Source organism: Lepisosteus oculatus, chromosome 7 (assembly GCF_040954835.1).
Source record: "Lepisosteus oculatus isolate fLepOcu1 chromosome 7, fLepOcu1.hap2, whole genome shotgun sequence".
Lineage (NCBI taxonomy): Eukaryota > Metazoa > Chordata > Actinopteri > Semionotiformes > Lepisosteidae > Lepisosteus > Lepisosteus oculatus.
This window is the reverse complement of record NC_090702.1, coordinates 1,052,578-1,071,526: the sequence shown is the minus strand read 5'-3', so window position 1 is coordinate 1,071,526 and position 18,949 is coordinate 1,052,578. Positions and strand designations below refer to the sequence as shown.

Below are 18,949 nucleotides of genomic sequence, written 5' to 3'. Positions count from 1 at the left end.
TGCTTGGCCGAATGATGTTCAACTAATATTGTATAACCAATAAAGTCAGGGAGTTGTGTCGTACACAATCGCATTTAACCTGTAAAGTCCACTGTGCATAGATTTAAAGTGAAATGTGTGGTTTGTGAAAGTAGAAACGTTTCAGCATTTGTTTTGATGATGTCCTTTTGTTAAAACATTCAGGATGAATCTGCAAAATTCCAGCCAGTCATATTGACGTTTCTTGGAGAGAAACAGATGTTGTGACTTTTTAGTCCTAATGAATCTCATGATCGAATATTTATTTTTTAGTACTGTTGGGGAATAAATGCAAAACTATTATTTGTCACTGACTTAATCATTATACTAGACTGTTAAACAGATAACATGAAACAGTCTGAAAAGAGACCTGCATCTGAACAATTTAAAAAGAGCGTAAGGGCATATCTCCAAACTCTCTGAATGCAGGAACATGAAAACTGTGCAGGCTGTACCTTATCTTTACTTGTCCCATTTAATCTTTTTTTTGTAACGCACCTGCACTTTATTAAATGATGATGTTATAGGTACTCTTGTTGATATTATAAGGTTTCTTGTTTTCGTGTCTTCTTTCAATCAAAGAGTTAAAAATGAACATGTTCTTAAGAAAATAACTTTGTGTACTATATAACGTGTAAGTATAATAATTAAGTCAGTTACGATATATATTTTAATATTATTTCCAGTGGGATTAAGATTTCACATACGGTCTGTTTCTTTTAAAGTAATATCAACAGGACATTCCCAAAATAAATGTTATAGGGTTTCAGGGGTACCATCACAAAAGACACAGTTATCGTCTCTATTAATTTAAATTTGCACAGCAAGGGTCTTTACCGGGTAACTTCGATTTATTACTTTATATGACACCTCCTTAACCTCATTAGTTATACAATAGTTACTTGGCATCATCGACATTTTTGACAGGCGCTGTTAGCACATTACTTCTATAGTGCAGGAAGAGCTGTACAGGGAGGGGGCGGGGTCTTCTCTCCTCTCGGGGAGGGACTTCCTGTCTCGCGCTGCTGGAGCACAAGAGGGTTCGAGCTCACAGTGAGGCTGCGCGTGTCCGCGCTGTGCAGGGTCTCGCCTGCAGGTCCGTCCCGCTGGAAGAACAAGTGTCCCTCCATCAGGAGAACCGGACTCCCTGAGCCGCCCTGAGCGGGTCCCTGCTGGGCCGGTGAGTCACACTGAGTCTGAGTCCGTCTGTTGACATCGGAGCTCATTTCTGACCGCAGCCTGCGGGCTGCTCCCCAGATGTGGGACTTGATGAGCCCGCTGTCTGCGCTGTGTCCTCTCGCCCTGAGCACAGGGTGCAGGTGTTGATCCTGCTGGGACTGTGGTTCCGCTGGGCGCACAGTGCCCACCCGGACCCGGACCCGGACCCGAACCCGCTGGGGTCCCGCCGATCAGCGCGAGAGAGAAGCTCTGTTTAAACAGATCAGATCTCTGTCAGTCGCCTCAAGCACAGTCTAATCTGGGCTGTTCGGGTCCGGTGTCCCCAGAATAACAGAACATTTCGAGCCGGACCCGGTCCGTGTTTCTGAGGTCTCGGGTCCGTTTCCCTCAGTGAGAGGAGCGGAGTGGAGTCCGGCTCGTCTTCCAGCGGACCCGAGTCCTGTGGAGTCCCAGCGAGTCCAGTGACGAGCACAGAGAGGTGTTATTAGTGTCTTCATGCTTCAGAGCTGTTTATATTGAGCCCCCTGCAGTGGGAGTGAAGAGAGAACAGTGTCCTGTTGTCTCTGTCTCGTCCCCTGGACTGTCAGCCTGCTCCTGTGTCTGGGACCCAAATCTTTTTAATAATTGTGTTCAGTGTAAGAAGACTCTGCTAAACTCTTTTGGTCACATGTTTCATACATTTTCTTCTTGAAAGAAAAAGTCTAACAAATACTAACTTGTACATTGAATGTGTCCTGAGATTAGTAGGGGATTGTATTAATTTAACATCAATAATACAGACACTAACACATCTGAAAATATCTTTATTGAGGTAAATGTGGTAAAGAAAGTTTGACTTAGTTAAATAAAATCTGGTTATGAAAGTTAAACAGCGAGAGAGAAATACTTTACAGACAAAAATGTCCATTCTCAGAGCAAGTGGATAAAGTCTCTTCTCCTGTGTGTCTCTCCCCCAGGAGCTGTAGAGACCAGCGCTCTCCCTGACACTGGGGACAGGGCTCCAGTCTGATCAGAGCTGTTATTAAAGTCTCTTCTCCTGTGTGTCTCTCCCCCAGGAGCTGTAGAGACCAGCGCTCTCCCTGACACTGGGGACAGGGCTCCACTGAGCTGCAGCACTGTGAGCAGGAGTGGGGCTCCAGTCTGAGGCAGGACACAGAGCCCACAGCTCCTGAAGACAGACAGGGGCTCCCTGAGCAGCACAGGACCAGACAGAGTGAGGAGGAGCTCAGAGGACCAGAGTCTGTCCACATGGCAGAGCCAGAGACAGGCTGTGTTACACAAGGACTCAGTGCGTCAGGGTGTGCTCTGTGTGTGAAGGGTGAGCTGGGAACTCAGGATGCAGTAGGATGTGGTTGTGTTGAACACAAACTCCAGATACTGGAATCTAAGAGTTTTAAAACAGAACCTCAATGTGATACACAAGGATTTGATGCTCAAGAATCTCATGAATCCTGTTCAGATGTTGTGTCTCCCAGTGTGAAGAGTGAAAGTGATCTGGACTCCAGCTGCACTGCAGATCTGTCCAGGATTCAGTCCCTCAGCACTGCAGCACAGTTCACTGAGTTCTATCAGGAGTCTGACCAGATTAAAACAGAGAGCAAGAGACTATTGAGCATCCAGGTAGAACAGGACCTACAATCCTTCGACACTGTCCAATGTGGCTCTTTCAAAGAACAGCAGAAAGCCAACTCATTCGTTGCAGTCGAGTCAATTCACATTGCTGAGCCCGGGACACAGCAGCTCGAAGGTGGACTCCGAACAGGAGGACCTGGGAACAGTACTGAACTGGTTAAAATAGAGTGCGATTTGTTCTCCGAAGGACTGCCTGCAGTAAAACCCGAGCTCACCGGAGAAGGACCGTCTGTAGCGGGACTTGAGCTCAAGATAGAGGAACTGTCTGCAGCCGGATCTGAGCTCACTGTGGGGGGGCCGACTGCAGGAGAATCTGAATCGTCTACAACAGGACCTCGGCTCTGCAGACGGAGACCGGAGGAAGGCCAGTTTGGGGGTCTGGGAAACGGGCCCAGGGGGGAGTGTCAGGGCGGAGGGAGGAGAGAAACCCCATCCTTCCAGCTCGCCCATCAGCCCCCTGGACCCTCCAGCCCACAGGATGGCTCACCGCCTCATGGGGAGGCCCAGGGCACAGCCTCCAGCCGAGCCAGAGGGGGGCAGCATCGCTGCAGCCAGTGTGGGAAGACATTCAGGCGTCCAAACAGCCTTCAGATCCACCAGCAGACCCACACGGGAGAGAGGCCCTACTGCTGCACGCAGTGCGGGATGAGCTTCAAGAGGGCCGGACACTTCCAGAATCACGAACGGACTCACGCGGGGCAGGGCGTGCACTGCTGTGCCCAGTGCGGGAAGACATTCCTGCGTCCCAGGAGCTTTCGGATCCACCAGCGCCTTCACACGGGTCACAGGCTGCACCGCTGCGCCCGCTGCGGAAAGACGTTCAACTGGGCGGGGAACCTCAAGCGCCACGAGCAGATCCACAGCGGGGAGAGGCCCTACTCCTGCCTGCAGTGCGGCCAGAGCTTCCCGAGGGCGGCCGAGCTCAGGCGCCACGAGCGGACGCACGCGGGAGAGAGGCCGTACCGCTGCGAGCACTGCGGGAAGAGCTTCACCCGGCCCGGGCACATGAAGGTGCACGAACGCACGCACACGGGGGAGAAGCCCTACTGCTGCTCCCACTGTGGGAGGAGCTTCACCAGGGCGGGGCACCTCAATCGCCACAAGGGGATCCACGCGGCAGAGAGGCCCCACCGCTGCGAGCACTGCGGGAAGAGCTTCATCCATCGCACGTTCCTGAAGCACCACCAGCGGATCCACACGGGAGAGAGGCCCTACCGCTGCGCCCAGTGCGGGAAGAGCTTCACCCGGGCCGGGGACGTCAAGACTCACGAGCGGCTCCACACGGGAGAGAGGCCCCACTGCTGTTCCCAGTGCGGGAAGAGCTTCAACAGAGCGGGGTACCTCAGGAGCCATGAACGGATCCACGCCGGGGAGAAACCGTACCGCTGCCCCCAGTGCGGGAAGGGCTTCAGCACGAGCAGGCACCTCAGCAGTCACGAGCGGAGTCACGCGGAAGACAAGCCCTACCGCTGCCCCCAGTGCGGGAAGAGCTTCAAGTATTCGGGACACCTCAGGAGTCACGAGCGGGTCCACACGGGAGAGAGGCCCTACTGCTGCGAGCACTGCGGGAAGAGCTTCAGCCAGGCGGGGGCGCTCAAGCGCCACGAGAGGATCCACACCGGGGAGAGGCCCTACTGCTGCGAGCAGTGCGGGAAGAGCTTCCGGCAGCCAGGGCACCTGCAGCGGCACGGGCGGATTCACGCGGAGGTGTCGTATTTACCGTGAAGAGCCCGAGAGGGGGGGGGTTTCAGCCGGGGGCCGGAAGCGCTCGACGTCGCCTTCCAGCAGGGCAGTCTCCCCAGAGCACAGGGCCTCCGCCAGCCTTGAGAATAGGAGAGCGAATGTGCTCGTGTCCCAGTCAGGAGCTCGGAGTCGAATCTTCTCGGCAGCCGTGAAAACGGCTCTTCACGAGGTTCTCCCCGTGCGACCTCGGAGAGCCTGACAAATCCGCTCAAAGAAGCGGGACGTCGTGGCTGCCGAAGGGGGTTCCACCCAACAGTGGGTTCATGGGTTTATGGGTGTTGGTAAAATCGACAAGCAGTCGGAGCGTTCGGGCTTGGGATGAAGTCGTAAGTTGAAATATGTCATGTGATGTCACCAAGTGAGACTCCGCAGGGAGGCTCTGCAAACTTGGGACGGGCACTGTGCGCGACCCACTCGGTTTGCAAGTCATGTGACGGGTCATTAATAAAACACTTGCAGTCTTATTGACATTTTGGAATAGTTTGCAACGCGGTCCGTTATAAGAGCTTAAAAAAACTGCCTACTTATCTGGACACATAATATTCTAGTATTTTAAAGACCCGGATGTCTGAGGTCACGCAGATCTGTGCTCATGGGTGCTGTTCCCATCAGGAGCTACACCGAGGTCTGAGGGCTGGGTGTTCAAGGCCGCAGGGCTGGTGAAGCTCAACGCCAACGACAGTACAGAAACGGAGATGATACGATCTCTGTCCAGCCCTGACCAGGAGGTCTCCTATCCCTGGAAAGACTCACGGCCCCCAGAGTCTTCCTCAAGAGGGTGGGAGGTAGGGTCATACAGTGGAGGGACACCAGTCCACCACAGTGCACACAGACGCACAGTTCAGCACAGGAGTGTCAGACTCGCTCCTGGAGAGCCCAGAGTCTGCTGGGATAGATCTCGCCCCGAGACCTCGGTTCATCTCGGCATCGTCTTACTCTGACATCGACAGGATGTCACTTTTGACAGCTCGTGGCTCAGATCGCTTCTTAAAAGTTGGAGGTGCAGAGGAGAGGCCGAGCAACCGCGATCAGGCATTACCAATCCATCTTCAGAGTCCGTCGGCTGTAGACGGAGGGTCAGGGACAAGCGACAACAGACTGACGAATGTAAAAATGAAATGGTAAAAGACGAACAGAGCGGTTTTCCTGATAATGTCGATATCAGTGTTCCTCACTCCTGGGGCCCGTGAACTCCAAGTGATCAAAGAGTGTTATTTAACTTCATGGCTGATCTCCTGTACAACTGGCTGTTGAAAATGTCATGCCAAGATAGCAGGGCTTATACATGGGTCCGTGAGCACAATACGGGAATCATTACAGGTAAAAAACTTCGGTGGACAGGGAATGGATTTAACTCATGTTTACTATTGGCATCTGACACTATTTCGTGCTGCACCACTGTTTTCCCCCGGACTAGCAGCCCTGCTTTCATCTCCGTCCGTTTCTCCCTTTCTTCCGGTGTTGCACACAAAACTGTCCGACTAACTCGTGTTTCTCCGGATAAATTTAGTATAAAATATCAATAAACTATCCGAGATAAATCAACGTAATACAAACGGTTACACAAATAAATAACATATTTCCGAATATGTTTCGTTTTTTATTATAATAGTAAATTACTTGCATTACTTGCCTCAGTGCGGCAAGAGGCGTCCAGAAAGGGGGCGTGGTCCGCTCTCCTCTCTGGGAGGGACTTCCTGTCTCGCGCTGTTGGAGCACACAGAGGGTCCCAGCTCGCGCCAGTGGGGCTGCGCGTGTCTGCGCTGTGCAGGGTCTCGCCTGCAGGTCCGTCCCGCTGGAAGAACAAGTGTCCCTCCATCAGGAGAACCGGACTCCCTGAGCCGCCCTGAGCGGGTCCCTGCTGGGCCGGTGAGTCACACTGAGTCTGAGTCCGTCTGTTGACATCGGAGCTCATTTCTGACCGCAGCCTGCGGGCTGCTCCCCAGATGTGGGACTTGATGAGCCCGCTGTCTGCGCTGTGTCCTCTCGCCCTGAGCACAGGGTGCAGGTGTTGATCCTGCTGGGACTGTGGTTCCGCTGGGCGCACAGTGCCCACCCGGACCCGGACCCGGACCCGCTCAGCGCCCGTTACTATGGTTACCATAAAGCGCTCACCGGAAGCCGGAAGTGCGCTGGAGATGTTTGTGTCCGTCAGTAATTCTACAAACACGATATCAACCTGAAAGAATAAGGGGGAAATTCCGGATATTTTAAAAGATTAAAAAATTTCGAATGTGCGGCGTTTTATAGATTAAACAAAGATGGCTGAAGCAGCCCGAGCTCTGGTTTGCGGTGGTTCTGGTTCGGTTTCCTCCGAAAAAACGTTGTTTCCTTCAGTAAGAGGGGAGTCCCAGCGGGTTCAGGACCAGTCCCAGCGAGTCCAGTGACGAGCACAGAGAGGTGTTATTAGTGTCTTCATGTTTCAGAGCTGTTTATTGTGTTCAGTGTAAGAAGACTCTGCTAAGCTCTTTTGGTCGCGTTTCATACATTTTCTTCTTGAAAGAAAAATTCTCCCAAGTACTAACTTGTACATTGAATGTGTCCTGAGATTTGTAGGACATTGTATTAACTTAACGTCAATAATACAGACACTAACGCATCTGAAAATATCTTTATTGAGGTAAATGTGGTAAAGAATGTTTGACTAAGTTAAATAAAATCTGGTTATGAAAGTTAAACAGCGAGAGAGAAATATTTTACAGACAAAAATGTCTGTTCTCAGAGCAGGTGGATAAAGTCTCCTTCTCCTGTGTGTCTCTCCCCCAGGAGCTGTAGAGACCAGCGCTCTCCCTGACACTGGGGACAGGGCTCCACTGAGCTGCAGCACTGTGAGCAGGAGTGGGGCTCCAGTCTGAGGCAGGACACAGAGCCCACAGCTCCTGAAGACAGACAGGGGCTCCCTGAGCAGCACAGGACCAGACAGAGTGAGGAGGAGCTCAGAGGACCAGAGTCTGTCCACATGGCAGAGCCAGAGACAGGCTGTGTTACACAAGGACTCAGTGCATCAGGGTGTGCTCTGTGTGTGAAGGATGAGCTGGGAACTCAGGATGCAGTAGGATGTGGTTTTGTTGAAAACAATCTCCAGATACTGGAATCTAAGAGTTTTAAAACAGAACCTCAAGGATTTGATGCTCAAGAATCTCATGAATCCTGTTCAGATGTTGTGTCTCCCAGTGTGAAGAGTGAAAGTGATCTGGACTCCAGCTACACTGCAGATCTGTCCAGGATTCAGTCCCTCAGCACTGCAGCACTGGAGTCCCATCAGGAGTCTGACCAGATTAAAACACAAACTGAGGAACCACTGAGCATCTGTGCAGGAACTGTCAAGTATAATGAACGGATTCACAGAGCACTTAGACTATACAGTTGTGAAGACTGTGGAAAGAGTTTCAAGCGGTCAGGAGACTTCAATCGTCATAAACGAATTCACACAGCAGAGAGACCGTACTGCTGTGAGCAGTGTTTTAAGACCTTCAAACAGGCAGGAGCCCTGAAACGTCATGAACGGATCCACACAGCAGAGAGACCTTTCTGCTGTGAACAGTGTGGGAAGAGCTTCATTTTGGCAGCAAATCTCAAGATTCATGAACTGATTCATACAGGAGAAAGACTGCACTGTTGTGAACAGTGTGGGAAGAGCTTCAGAAGTTCAGGAGCTCTCAAGACTCACGAACGGATCCACACAGGAGAGAGACCTTTCTGCTGTGAACAGTGTGGGAAGAGCTTCAGAAGTTCAGGGTACCTCAAGACTCATGAACGGATCCACACGGGAGAGAAACCTTTCTGCTGTGAGCAGTGTGGGAAGAGTTTCAGTCAGGGAGGAGCCCTCAAGTATCATGAACGGATTCACACTGCAGACAGACCATACTGCTGTGAGCACTGTGGGAAGAGCTTCAGTGTGGTTGCAGCCCTCATACGCCACAAACAGATCCACACAGGAGGGAGACCTTTCTGCTGTGAACAGTGTGGGAAGAGCTTCAGAAGTTCGGGGTACCTCAAGACTCATGAGCGGATCCACACAGGAGAGAAACCGTACTGTTGTGAACAGTGTGGGAAGAGCTTTATCCAGGCAGGAGTCCTCAAGTATCACGAGCGGATCCACACTAGAGCCAGGCCGTACTGCTGTGCACAGTGTGGGAAGAGCTTCAACCAGGCAGGAGTCCTCAGGCGTCACGAAAGAATTCACACAGGAGAGAGACCGTACTGCTGTGAACAGTGTGGGAGGAGTTTCAGTCAGGCAGCGAATCTCAAGAAACACGAATGGATCCACACCGGAGAGAGACCGTACTGGTGTGAACAGTGTGGGAAGAGTTTCAGACAAGCAGGTGCCCTCAAGTATCATGAGCGGATTCACGCAAGACAGAGCCCGTACTGCTGTGAGCAGTGTGGTAAGAGTTTCAACCAGGCAGGAGCCCTCAAAAATCATAAACGGATTCATACAGGAGACTAACCACCATAGAAGGAATGCATTGAATGTACGTCGGAATTAAGTGTTATTAAAATTCATGTTAGGTGTTTGTTAGGTGTTTTTCTCTGCACATGGAGAATGTTTTAACATAGCTTTGTGTGCAGGGGGTGCCAGGCTCTGCTGTTCTGGGTCCAGATGGGCTGTCAGTGCCCAGGATTGACAGTCCTGCTCCAGCAGTGCCAGGCTCTGCTGTTCTGGGTCCAGATGGGCTGTCAGTGCCCAGGTCTGACAGTCCTGCTCCAGCAGTGCCAGGCTCTGCTGTTCTGTGTCCAGATGGGCTGGCAGTGCCCAGGTCTGACAGTCCTGCTCCAGCAGTGCCAGGCTCTGCTGTTCTGGGTCCAGATGGGCTGGCAGTGCCCAGGTCTGACAGTCCTGCTCCAGCAGTGCCAGGCTCTGCTGTTCTGGGTCCAGATGGGCTGGCAGTGCCCAGGTGTGACAGTCCTGCTCCAGCAGTGCCAGGCTCTGTTGTTCTGTGTCCAGATTGGCTGGCAGTGCCCAGGTCTGACAGTCCTGCTCCAGCAGTGCCCAGGTCTGACAGTCCTGCTCCAGCAGTGCCAGGCTCTGCTGTTCTGGGTCCAGATGGGCTGGCAGTGCCCAGGTCTGACAGTCCTGCTCCAGCAGTGCCAGGCTCTGTTGTTCTGGGTCCAGATGGGCTGGCAGTGCCCAGGTCTGACAGTCCTGCTCCAGCAGTGCCAGGCTCTGCTGTTCTGGGTCCAGATGGGCTGGCAGTGCCCAGGTCTGACAGTCCTGCTCCAGCAGTGCCAGGCTCTGCTGTTCTGGGTCCAGATGGGCTGGCAGTGCCCAGGTCTGACAGTCCTGCTCCAAACTGTCTCTTTGTCGCCCCCAAAGTGGTCCAAAACCCCCAGCAACGTTGGCAAAGATGTACATCTGTTTAAACCAAGGTGATGTTATATTAGCTGTGGGTCCATATGGTAGATTTCACCCACACTGTGGAGATGCACGAATGTTTGTTTGCTCAGAAAAGAGACTTTTCCCAGTCCAGCGCTGAACTGTGCCGATGTTTCCTCCTGTACCGTATTTACTTCTCTCTCTCTTCCTCCCAGTGTTGCACACAAAACACCTCTTTACATGAGTGAAGAGACACATCTGCCTAAACTAGGGTGAGTTTCTGTGAGCTGTTGGCTGCTACTTCACATCTGACCCTTCACTCACTTTGGACGGTTCACAGATGCTTTTGTCCAGGGTCACGGCTAAGTGATCACAACGTACAGCAAAAAGTGATGTTTTTGATTACAATAAACAAAAAAATAAAAGCTCATCTCATTGAATTAAATCGCTTTTCATTGGAGGGGGAAAAAAAAACATTTACAAAATCAATTTACAGGCCTGCCCATTTACAGTAGTATCAATTTAAGAAATGTGTTGCACAATCAATAATGGGTAACAAGCTTACATTTGTCGAGCGCAGGGATCAGTGAAGGTGATCTGTAATACAAAGCCCTTAAAAATTCAGGAGAATGTTGGATTACAAGGATGAAATTGAGCTGAACAGTAGGTGACTCCAGCGCTACTGTTGGCGGCTGAAGAACTTTCGATTGAAATTCGACTCTTTACAAACACTTCCGGTTCACATTTCCTCCGTTTTTCCTCTCTTCCTTCGGTGTTGCCCACAAAACTCCATTTACCGATTCCACTGAATTTTTCCATACAAATACAAATATATCTGGGGATAAATCAATGTAAAACAAATGCTTGGCCGAATGATGTTCAACTAATATTGTATAACCAATAAAGTCAGGGAGTTGTGTCGTACACAATCGCATTTAACCTGTAAAGTCCACTGTGCATAGATTTAAAGTGAAATGTGTGGTTTGTGAAAGTAGAAACGTTTCAGCATTTGTTTTGATGATGTCCTTTTGTTAAAACATTCAGGATGAATCTGCAAAATTCCAGCCAGTCATATTGACGTTTCTTGGAGAGAAACAGATGTTGTGACTTTTTAGTCCTAATGAATCTCATGATCGAATATTTATTTTTTAGTACTGTTGGGGAATAAATGCAAAACTATTATTTGTCACTGACTTAATCATTATACTAGACTGTTAAACAGATAACATGAAACAGTCTGAAAAGAGACCTGCATCTGAACAATTTAAAAAGAGCGTAAGGGCATATCTCCAAACTCTCTGAATGCAGGAACATGAAAACTGTGCAGGCTGTACCTTATCTTTACTTGTCCCATTTAATCTTTTTTTTGTAACGCACCTGCACTTTATTAAATGATGATGTTATAGGTACTCTTGTTGATATTATAAGGTTTCTTGTTTTCGTGTCTTCTTTCAATCAAAGAGTTAAAAATGAACATGTTCTTAAGAAAATAACTTTGTGTACTATATAACGTGTAAGTATAATAATTAAGTCAGTTACGATATATATTTTAATATTATTTCCAGTGGGATTAAGATTTCACATACGGTCTGTTTCTTTTAAAGTAATATCAACAGGACATTCCCAAAATAAATGTTATAGGGTTTCAGGGGTACCATCACAAAAGACACAGTTATCGTCTATATTAATTTAAATCTGCACAGCAAGGGTCTTTACCGGGTAACTTCGATTTATTACTTTATATGACACCTCCTTAACCTCATTAGTTATACAATAGTTACTTGGCATCATCGACATTTTTGACAGGCGCTGTTAGCACATTACTTCTATAGTGCAGGAAGAGCTGTACAGGGAGGGGGCGGGGTCTTCTCTCCTCTCGGGGAGGGACTTCCTGTCTCGCGCTGCTGGAGCACAAGAGGGTTCGAGCTCACAGTGAGGCTGCGCGTGTCCGCGCTGTGCAGGGTCTCGCCTGCAGGTCCGTCCCGCTGGAAGAACAAGTGTCCCTCCATCAGGAGAACCGGACTCCCTGAGCCGCCCTGAGCGGGTCCCTGCTGGGCCGGTGAGTCACACTGAGTCTGAGTCCGTCTGTTGACATCGGAGCTCATTTCTGACCGCAGCCTGCGGGCTGCTCCCCAGATGTGGGACTTGATGAGCCCGCTGTCTGCGCTGTGTCCTCTCGCCCTGAGCACAGGGTGCAGGTGTTGATCCTGCTGGGACTGTGGTTCCGCTGGGCGCACAGTGCCCACCCGGACCCGAACCCGGACCCGAACCCGCTGGGGTCCCGCCGATCAGCGCGATAGAGAAGCTCTGTTTAAACAGATCAGATCTCTGTCAGTCGCCTCAAGCACAGTCTAATCTGGGCTGTTCGGGTCCGGTGTCCCCAGAATAACAGAACATTTCGAGCCGGACCAGATCCGTGTTTCTGAGGTCTCGGGTCCGTTTCCCTCAGTGAGAGGAGCGGAGTGGAGTCCGGCTCGTCTTCCAGCGGACCCGAGTCCTGTGGAGTCCCAGCGAGTCCAGTGACGAGCACAGAGAGGTGTTATTAGTGTCTTCATGCTTCAGAGCTGTTTATATTGAGCCCCCTGCAGTGGGAGTGAAGAGAGAACAGTGTCCTGTTGTCTCTGTCTCGTCCCCTGGACTGTCAGCCTGCTCCTGCGGTCGGAACAGGTCGCTGGAAGAGATCAGATCCAGATTTAACTGCGAGATCGCCGGGTCTGTGTGAGTGAATCGTGACAGAATTAAACTATTATCAGATATTGTTATTGTGATAATGATAAAAACAAAACTGTTTATACTGAATACTAAGTCCTGCAGTAGTGTAGTTTTTTACATTTTTTTCTATTTGATACTGAACTAAGATCTTTTCTCATTTGCTTTTTGTGTTTTAATGTAATTATAATGAGCAGTGCTTGATAGTTATAGTTAAACGTGTTACACCTGTAATTTATTAGGTATTTTATAATTAGAGTCTAGTAAAGCTGCCTTTAACATCACCTCCCCCATGCTTCAGAGTTTTCTCAGAAGCACAAGACGAGCCAGGAGAGTTTGGGAGCCCAGATCTGTTGACAGATGAGAGCAGGACAAGCCTGCAGCAGAGTGAAGGAGAGGTCAGGGTGTGGAGGGAGGAAGGACCTGCAGTGACCCCAGAAACAGCAGCTCGTGGGTGAGGCCTGGTGGAGGAGTGTCATGGCCTGGGCATGAACCCCCTCCTCTGGGACCGGCCCACTCGTCTGGACTGATGAGTCCCTGATGAAGGGGCAGCAGAGTGAGCTGTGATCTCCACAGAGACAGGCCGTCTGCTTATGCAGAAGAAAGTGCTTCCTTCCTTAGTGGGCAGAGTTTCACTGTTCAGCAGTGTGTTTCATAATGTCATTTAACATAGATCTGCCAACAGTGTATTGAGATAAACATGGTTAAGGACGTTTGATGGAGATAAGGGAAATGTGGTTAGGAAAGTTATATGGAGAGAAAGGAAGAAATATTTTGCAGATAACATGTTATATAGTTGTCCTGATATACACGGCGTGAACTAATGTCATTCTCAGAGCAGATGGATAATGAATATTTGTTCATCCCAAGAACAGGCAAGATCTGAAAGCAACTGCTGCAAATTATCTGCTCAGCTTTTTTGGTCAAATATTTCCTATTTACTTTTTCAAAGAGAAATTCTACCAGAAACTGACTTGTACATTGAATGTGTTCAGAGACTAGTAGCACATTGTATAGATTAATTTAACATAAATGATACAGCCAATGATAAATCTGTAGATTGGGTATTGAGATAAATATGGTTAACAAAGTTATACAGCAAGAAAGGAAAACTGTTTACAGATAAGGTTACAAAGTTGTCCTGATATACACTGTTTTGACTAATGTCCATTCTCAGAGCAGGTGGATAATGTCTCCTTCTCCTGTGTGTCTGTCCCCCAGGAGCTGTAGAGACCAGCGCTCTCCCTGACACTGGGGACAGGGCTCCACTGAGCTGCAGCACTGTGAGCAGGAGTGGGGCTCCAGTCTGAGGCAGGACACAGAGCCCACAGCTCCTGAAGACAGACAGGGGCTCCCTGAGCAGCACAGGACCAGACAGAGTGAGGAGGAGCTCAGAGGACCAGAGTCTGTCCACATGGCAGAGCCAGAGACAGGCTGTGTTACACAAGGACTCAGTGCGTCAGGGTGTGCTCTGGGTGTGAAGGGTGAGCTGGGAACTCAGGATGCAGTAGGATGTGGTTGTGTTGAACACAAACTCCAGATACTGGAATCTAAGAGTTTTAAAACAGAACCTCAGTGTGAGACACAAGGATTTGATCTTCAAGAATCTCATGAATCCTGTTCAGATATTGTGTCTCCCAGAGTGAAGAGTGAAAGTGATCTGGACTCCAGCTACACTGCAGATCTGTCCAGGATTCAGTCCCTCAGCACTGCAGCACCGGATACTGAGTCCCATCAGGAGTCTGACCAGATTAAAACACAGGACAAGGGACAAGTGAGCATCTGTACAGGAACTGTCGAGAATCAGGAACAAAATCACAGCGGAGAGAGACCGTACTCTTGTGAACACTGTGGGAAGAGTTTCAGTCGGGCAGCAGTCCTTAAGAATCATGAGCGGATTCACACAGGAGAGAGACCGTACTGCTGTGAACAGTGTGGGAAGAGCTTCACTTGGGCAGCAACGCTAAAGAAACATGAACAAATTCACAAAGAAGAGAGACCGTACAGCTGCCAGCAGTGTGGGAAGAGTTTCAACCATGTAGCAAATCTCAAGGTTCATGAACAGTTTCACACAGGAGAGAGACCGTACTGCTGTGAGCACTGTGGGAAGAGTTTCCATTTAGCAGGGGCCCTCAGGTGTCATGAACGGATCCACACAGGAGAGAAACCATACTGCTGTAAACAGTGTGGGAAGAGTTTCAACCAGGTAGGAGGCCTCAAGATTCATGAAAGGATTCACACAGGTGAGAGACCGTACTGCTGTGAGCACTGTGGGAAGAGTTTCAAGCAGTCAGGAGCTCTCAAGGTTCATGAACGGATCCACACAGGAGAGAGGCCGTACTGCTGTGAGCAGTGTGGGAAGAGTTTCAAATATCCAGCAGCCCTCAGACATCATGAGCAGATTCACATAGGAGAGACACCATACTGCTGCAAGCACTGTGGGAGAAATTGCAGTTCTGCAGCACACCTTAGAATTCATGAACGGATTCACACAGGAGAGAGGCCATTCTGCTGTGAACACTGTGGGAAGAGTTTCACCCAGGCAGGAGTCCTGAAGAGTCATGAACGGATTCACACAGAAGAGAGACCCTACTCCTGTGAACAGTGTGGGAAGAGTTTCAAGTGGGTGGTATCCCTCAAGACTCACGAGCTGATTCACTCAGGAGAGAGACCTTTCTCCTGTGAACAGTGTGGGAAGAGCTTCACCCAGCTAGCCAATCTCAAGAAGCACACATGGATTCACACAGGAAAGAGACCCTTCTGCTGCAAACACTGTGGGAGGAGTTGCAATTCTGCAGCACACCGTAAAATTCATGAACGGATTCACACTGGAGAGAGGCCATTCTGCTGTAAACACTGTGGGAAGAGTTTCAACCAGGCAGGAGCCCTCAAGAGCCATGAGCGGATCCACACAGGAGAGAGGCCGTACTGCTGTGAGCAGTGTGGGAAGAGCTTCAAGCAGGCAGGAGCCCTCCAGTATCATGAGCGGATTCACACGGGAGAGAGGCCTTATTGCTGCAAGCACTGTGGGAAGACTTGCAGTTCTACAGCACACCTTAAAATTCACGAACGGATCCACACAGGAGAGAGACCGTACTGCTGTGAGCAGTGTGGGAAGAGTTTCAACCAGGCAGGAGCCCTCAAGCGTCATGAACGGATTCACACGGGAGAGACACCGTTGTTGCAGAAAAGCGCGTCACCTCATGTGGAATTTAGTGCTCCTAAAGAGTGTTAATAGGCTTTTTGTTGCTTTCGCCACCAGCCTGGACCAAGCTTTGACCAAGCAGAAAACTAGAAGAAAAAAGAGGCACCTTTGGATCATGATTTTCCCAGTGTGGAACACACGCCAAGGTGCCATGCATTTCTCTAACTTCTGATCCATCTAATGGTATGAAGCACAGGCTGACTCCTTTTTGTCTTGCTAGTCTCTTTCTGCTATACAGGACCTGCTAGTACAATGTCTCTGGTCATCACCTACAGGTACGTTCACTAATGAAGAATACGCAGAGAGGGTACCAGGACTGGCCTTTGATAACATTGAGACCATGCGCTAGATATCTTGCTCTGAACACTCGCACACACCTCAGTTTCCAAGGTTAGCTCCCTGGCTTCTAAAGTCTCCTCCAGAGGTCGTTGCAATACTTTTTCCTTGTAGAGCCGTCCCCAGCAGCACTAAGTAAGGATCTCTCTCTCCCTGGCTACCCTTGTGCACTCCCAGCACACAGCAAGCAACTCGGACCACAGACTGCCCCATCTCTGTCTTCTCAGCGGGAAGTTTGAACTCGCCAAGGATGTTGGGCAGCAGATCTTTGAGTATAAAACTTCTTTATTCACGTTATAAGGTTCGAGACTTGAACTATTATTCCAAACACAAGTTTAATAGTTCACAGTCGTAAATGCATATTAATTTCTACTTGAGAATGTGCGTGTGATGTAATGACATGAGACTGATCAAACCTCTGAGCTCGGAGAAGAACACGTTACAGTGAGGACATTGTAACTCCGACTTTACCTCTTTTCCTTCTAATTCCCAAAAGAAAGATTAACCTTTCATATCACAGCAGATTCTCGGATATATTTAATTACTCTTTGTTTTTTTTTATGCATGTTTTGGTATCGTATCAGTAAATTGTATTTTGTATATTTCGAACCCGTGTGTCAGTCGGTAAATTATGATGTTTGTTTGATTCCTAATGGCTGTCGAGAACGTTTCCAATTTCTTAATTGTTGCAATAAAAGCCATCAGGTCACACTGTACTGCTGTGCACAGTGTGGGAAGAGGTTCAGTCTGCGTGAGCACCTGAGAGATGGAGCGGAGTGACCGTCTCTTCAAAGATGCCCCAGTACCCCACAGCAAGCAGGATTACCTCAATAAAAACACAAAATGCAAATATATTTGAACTGTCCCCCTATTCAATTCGCATAGCCCGAAGTGTCCACTTTCCTCAGAAAATATCCAAATATATTGAAAGTAGAAATACAAGACAAAGGTGAAAGGACTTCAACGAAAATAGTTTAATTTACTCCCGTGACCAATCTTTCCTAATGTATCGCAAAGGATTGATTGAATTTTCATTTTCAACAAGCTTTATTGGCATGACTGATGAATTACAGTGTTGACAAATGAGCAAAAATCAACACAATATTTCAAACGTTTGTAATACAAACATGATATTGGACAGAAGTACTTCAGGTGGTAGGAGCTGTGTCCGCATTCGTAGGCTGCAAAGGAACAGGTAACGGGTTTATTCCCTGCTGAGACGAATAGAAAGGAAACGCAACGTTTCGGCTGTGGGTGTTTTTCCCTGTCATGTGAGCTAATTTTTCAGCTGTCTCTCCCCTGCTTTCAAACGTCTCTGCCAGAAACTCACCAACTCTTCCAGGCCTCTCACTCAAATCAGTTCTTACTCCTGACCAAACAGAAACTCACACCTGAAGCAGGCCTCGCGGCCAAGATGTTGTGTTTCTTTTCTTCTCTTTTCAGCAGGGAATAAACCTTTACTTGTTCCTTTGCAGCCTACGCATGCTGATGCAGCTCCCTGCTTGAACTAAACTGAGCCAGGCCCTGAAACCCAGCTGCTCCAGGGGCGTCGTATAAACGTCCGACCCTGCGCTCTGACCCCCAGCTTCTCTCTCCCTGTCTGTGTGGCTCACGGAGAGCGAGCTGGGGTCTGAGAAAAGACAAATTCCTCATGCAAGAAATTGTGTATGACCAATAAAGTGATCTGATTCTGTTGAGAAAACACAGAGACACGTAGTATCCCACAGTTCGAAAACCTACCCCTTCCTTTTATTGTGTAGCAGAAACAGGAATGACTCTGGCGACAGTGACTGAGGGACTTGAACTGAAATGTCAGACTGAGTTTCCTACTGACGATTCACTTTCCGTTGAAAACCTGGGTGTGTCCTGTAGCGAAGGAGGCCGTGATTTGAAAAACTGTAGGGTTTCAGTACAACGCCTATAGCTAGATCCCGTTTTTACATTACAAACACAAACACCTTAGAGGATCTGGGAACAATCAATATAACAAAGGTATAAGCAAATAAATCACATTTTGTATAAAACATCTTGTCGTTCGCCTTTTCTTACAAAAGTCAATTAGTATCATTACTATTAATAATTAATAATTTACAATCAAAAGTACATTCCCTGCACGTCTTCAGTTCGTCATGACCAGCAGGGGGCAGTGCTCCAACACCACAAGACCCACAATGCCGCCCGGAGGAGAGAAGACCCCGCCCCCTCCTCCCGACAGCGCTTGCGCACACGGGTCCGAGCTCGCGGCGGTCGGGCTGCGCGTGTCCGCGCTGTGCAGGGTCTCGCCTGCAGGTCCGTCCCGCTGGAAGAACAAGTGTCCCTCCATCAGGAGAACCGGACTCCCTGAGCCGCCCTGAGCGGGTCCCTGCTGGGCCGGTGAGTCACACTGAGTCTGAGTCCGTCTGTTGACATCGGAGCTCATTTCTGACCGCAGCCTGCGGGCTGCTCCCCAGATGTGGGACTTGATGAGCCCGCTGTCTGCGCTGTGTCCTCTCGCCCTGAGCACAGGGTGCAGGTGTTGATCCTGCTGGGACTGTGGTTCCGCTGGGCGCACAGTGCCCACCCGGACCCGGACCCGGACCCGCTCAGCGCCCGTTACTATGGTTACCATAAAGCGCTCACCGGAAGCCGGAAGTGCGCTGGAGATGTTTGTGTCCGTCAGTAATTCTACAAACACGATATCAACCTGAAAGAATAAGGGGGAAATTCCGGATATTTTAAACGATTTAGAAATTTCTCCTGTAAGGCGTTTTATACATTAAACGGAGATGATTGAAGCAGCCCGAGCTCCGGTTTGCGGTGGTTCTGGTTCG

At 49.3% G+C, this 18,949-nt stretch overlaps 3 protein-coding genes across 6 annotated transcripts in view; all 3 read left to right on the top strand.

Moving 5' to 3' along the window:
• The window catches only part of LOC138240698 (zinc finger protein 93-like), a 33,068-nt gene that overhangs the window by 9,153 nt on the left and 4,966 nt on the right, over positions 1 to 18,949 (top strand). The window contains exons 1-3 of one of the 3 annotated variants that reach the window (XM_069191847.1): positions 11,786 to 11,948; positions 12,900 to 13,052; positions 13,820 to 17,963. In XM_069191847.1, coding sequence (XP_069047948.1) covers positions 14,013 to 15,833 — 1,821 coding nt within the window. In that variant the 5' untranslated portion in view covers positions 11,786 to 11,948; positions 12,900 to 13,052; positions 13,820 to 14,012 and the 3' untranslated portion in view covers positions 15,834 to 17,963. Of the gene's footprint in view, positions 1 to 11,785; positions 11,949 to 12,899; positions 13,053 to 13,819 lie in introns of those variants that run through there. The other 2 variants (XM_069191845.1, XM_069191846.1) reach the window with 2 other exon arrangements.
• LOC138240693 (zinc finger protein 678-like) lies at positions 1,036 to 7,421 on the top strand. 2 transcript variants are annotated; one of them, XM_069191815.1, is made up of 3 exons: positions 1,036 to 1,198; positions 2,253 to 4,536; positions 7,339 to 7,421. In XM_069191815.1, exons 2-3 carry the CDS (start codon positions 2,446 to 2,448, stop codon positions 7,345 to 7,347), a joined length of 2,100 nt encoding a protein of 699 aa, XP_069047916.1. In that variant the 5' UTR covers positions 1,036 to 1,198; positions 2,253 to 2,445; the 3' UTR covers positions 7,348 to 7,421. The 2 variants fall into 2 exon arrangements, with proteins under 2 accessions (XP_069047916.1, XP_069047914.1); XM_069191813.1 differs by lacking the exon at positions 7,339 to 7,421 and adding an exon at positions 5,185 to 6,159.
• Positions 7,532 to 10,319, top strand: LOC138240709 (zinc finger protein 93-like). Its single transcript, XM_069191890.1, has one exon. The coding sequence runs from the start codon at positions 7,532 to 7,534 to the stop codon at positions 9,020 to 9,022; it is 1,491 nt and encodes a 496-aa protein (XP_069047991.1). The 3' UTR covers positions 9,023 to 10,319.

Bases quoted from the DNA above. Each gene is read 5' to 3' on its own strand.
- LOC138240693 (XM_069191813.1), top strand. From the start codon at position 2,446: ATGGCAGAGCCAGAGACAGGCTGTGTTACACAAGGACTCAGTGCGTCA. The intron at 4,537-5,184 runs GTGTCGTATTTA...TGTTCCCATCAG, and splicing joins ACGGGCGGATTCACGCGGAG to GAGCTACACCGAGGTCTGAG.
- LOC138240709 (XM_069191890.1), top strand. From the start codon at position 7,532: ATGGCAGAGCCAGAGACAGGCTGTGTTACACAAGGACTCAGTGCATCA.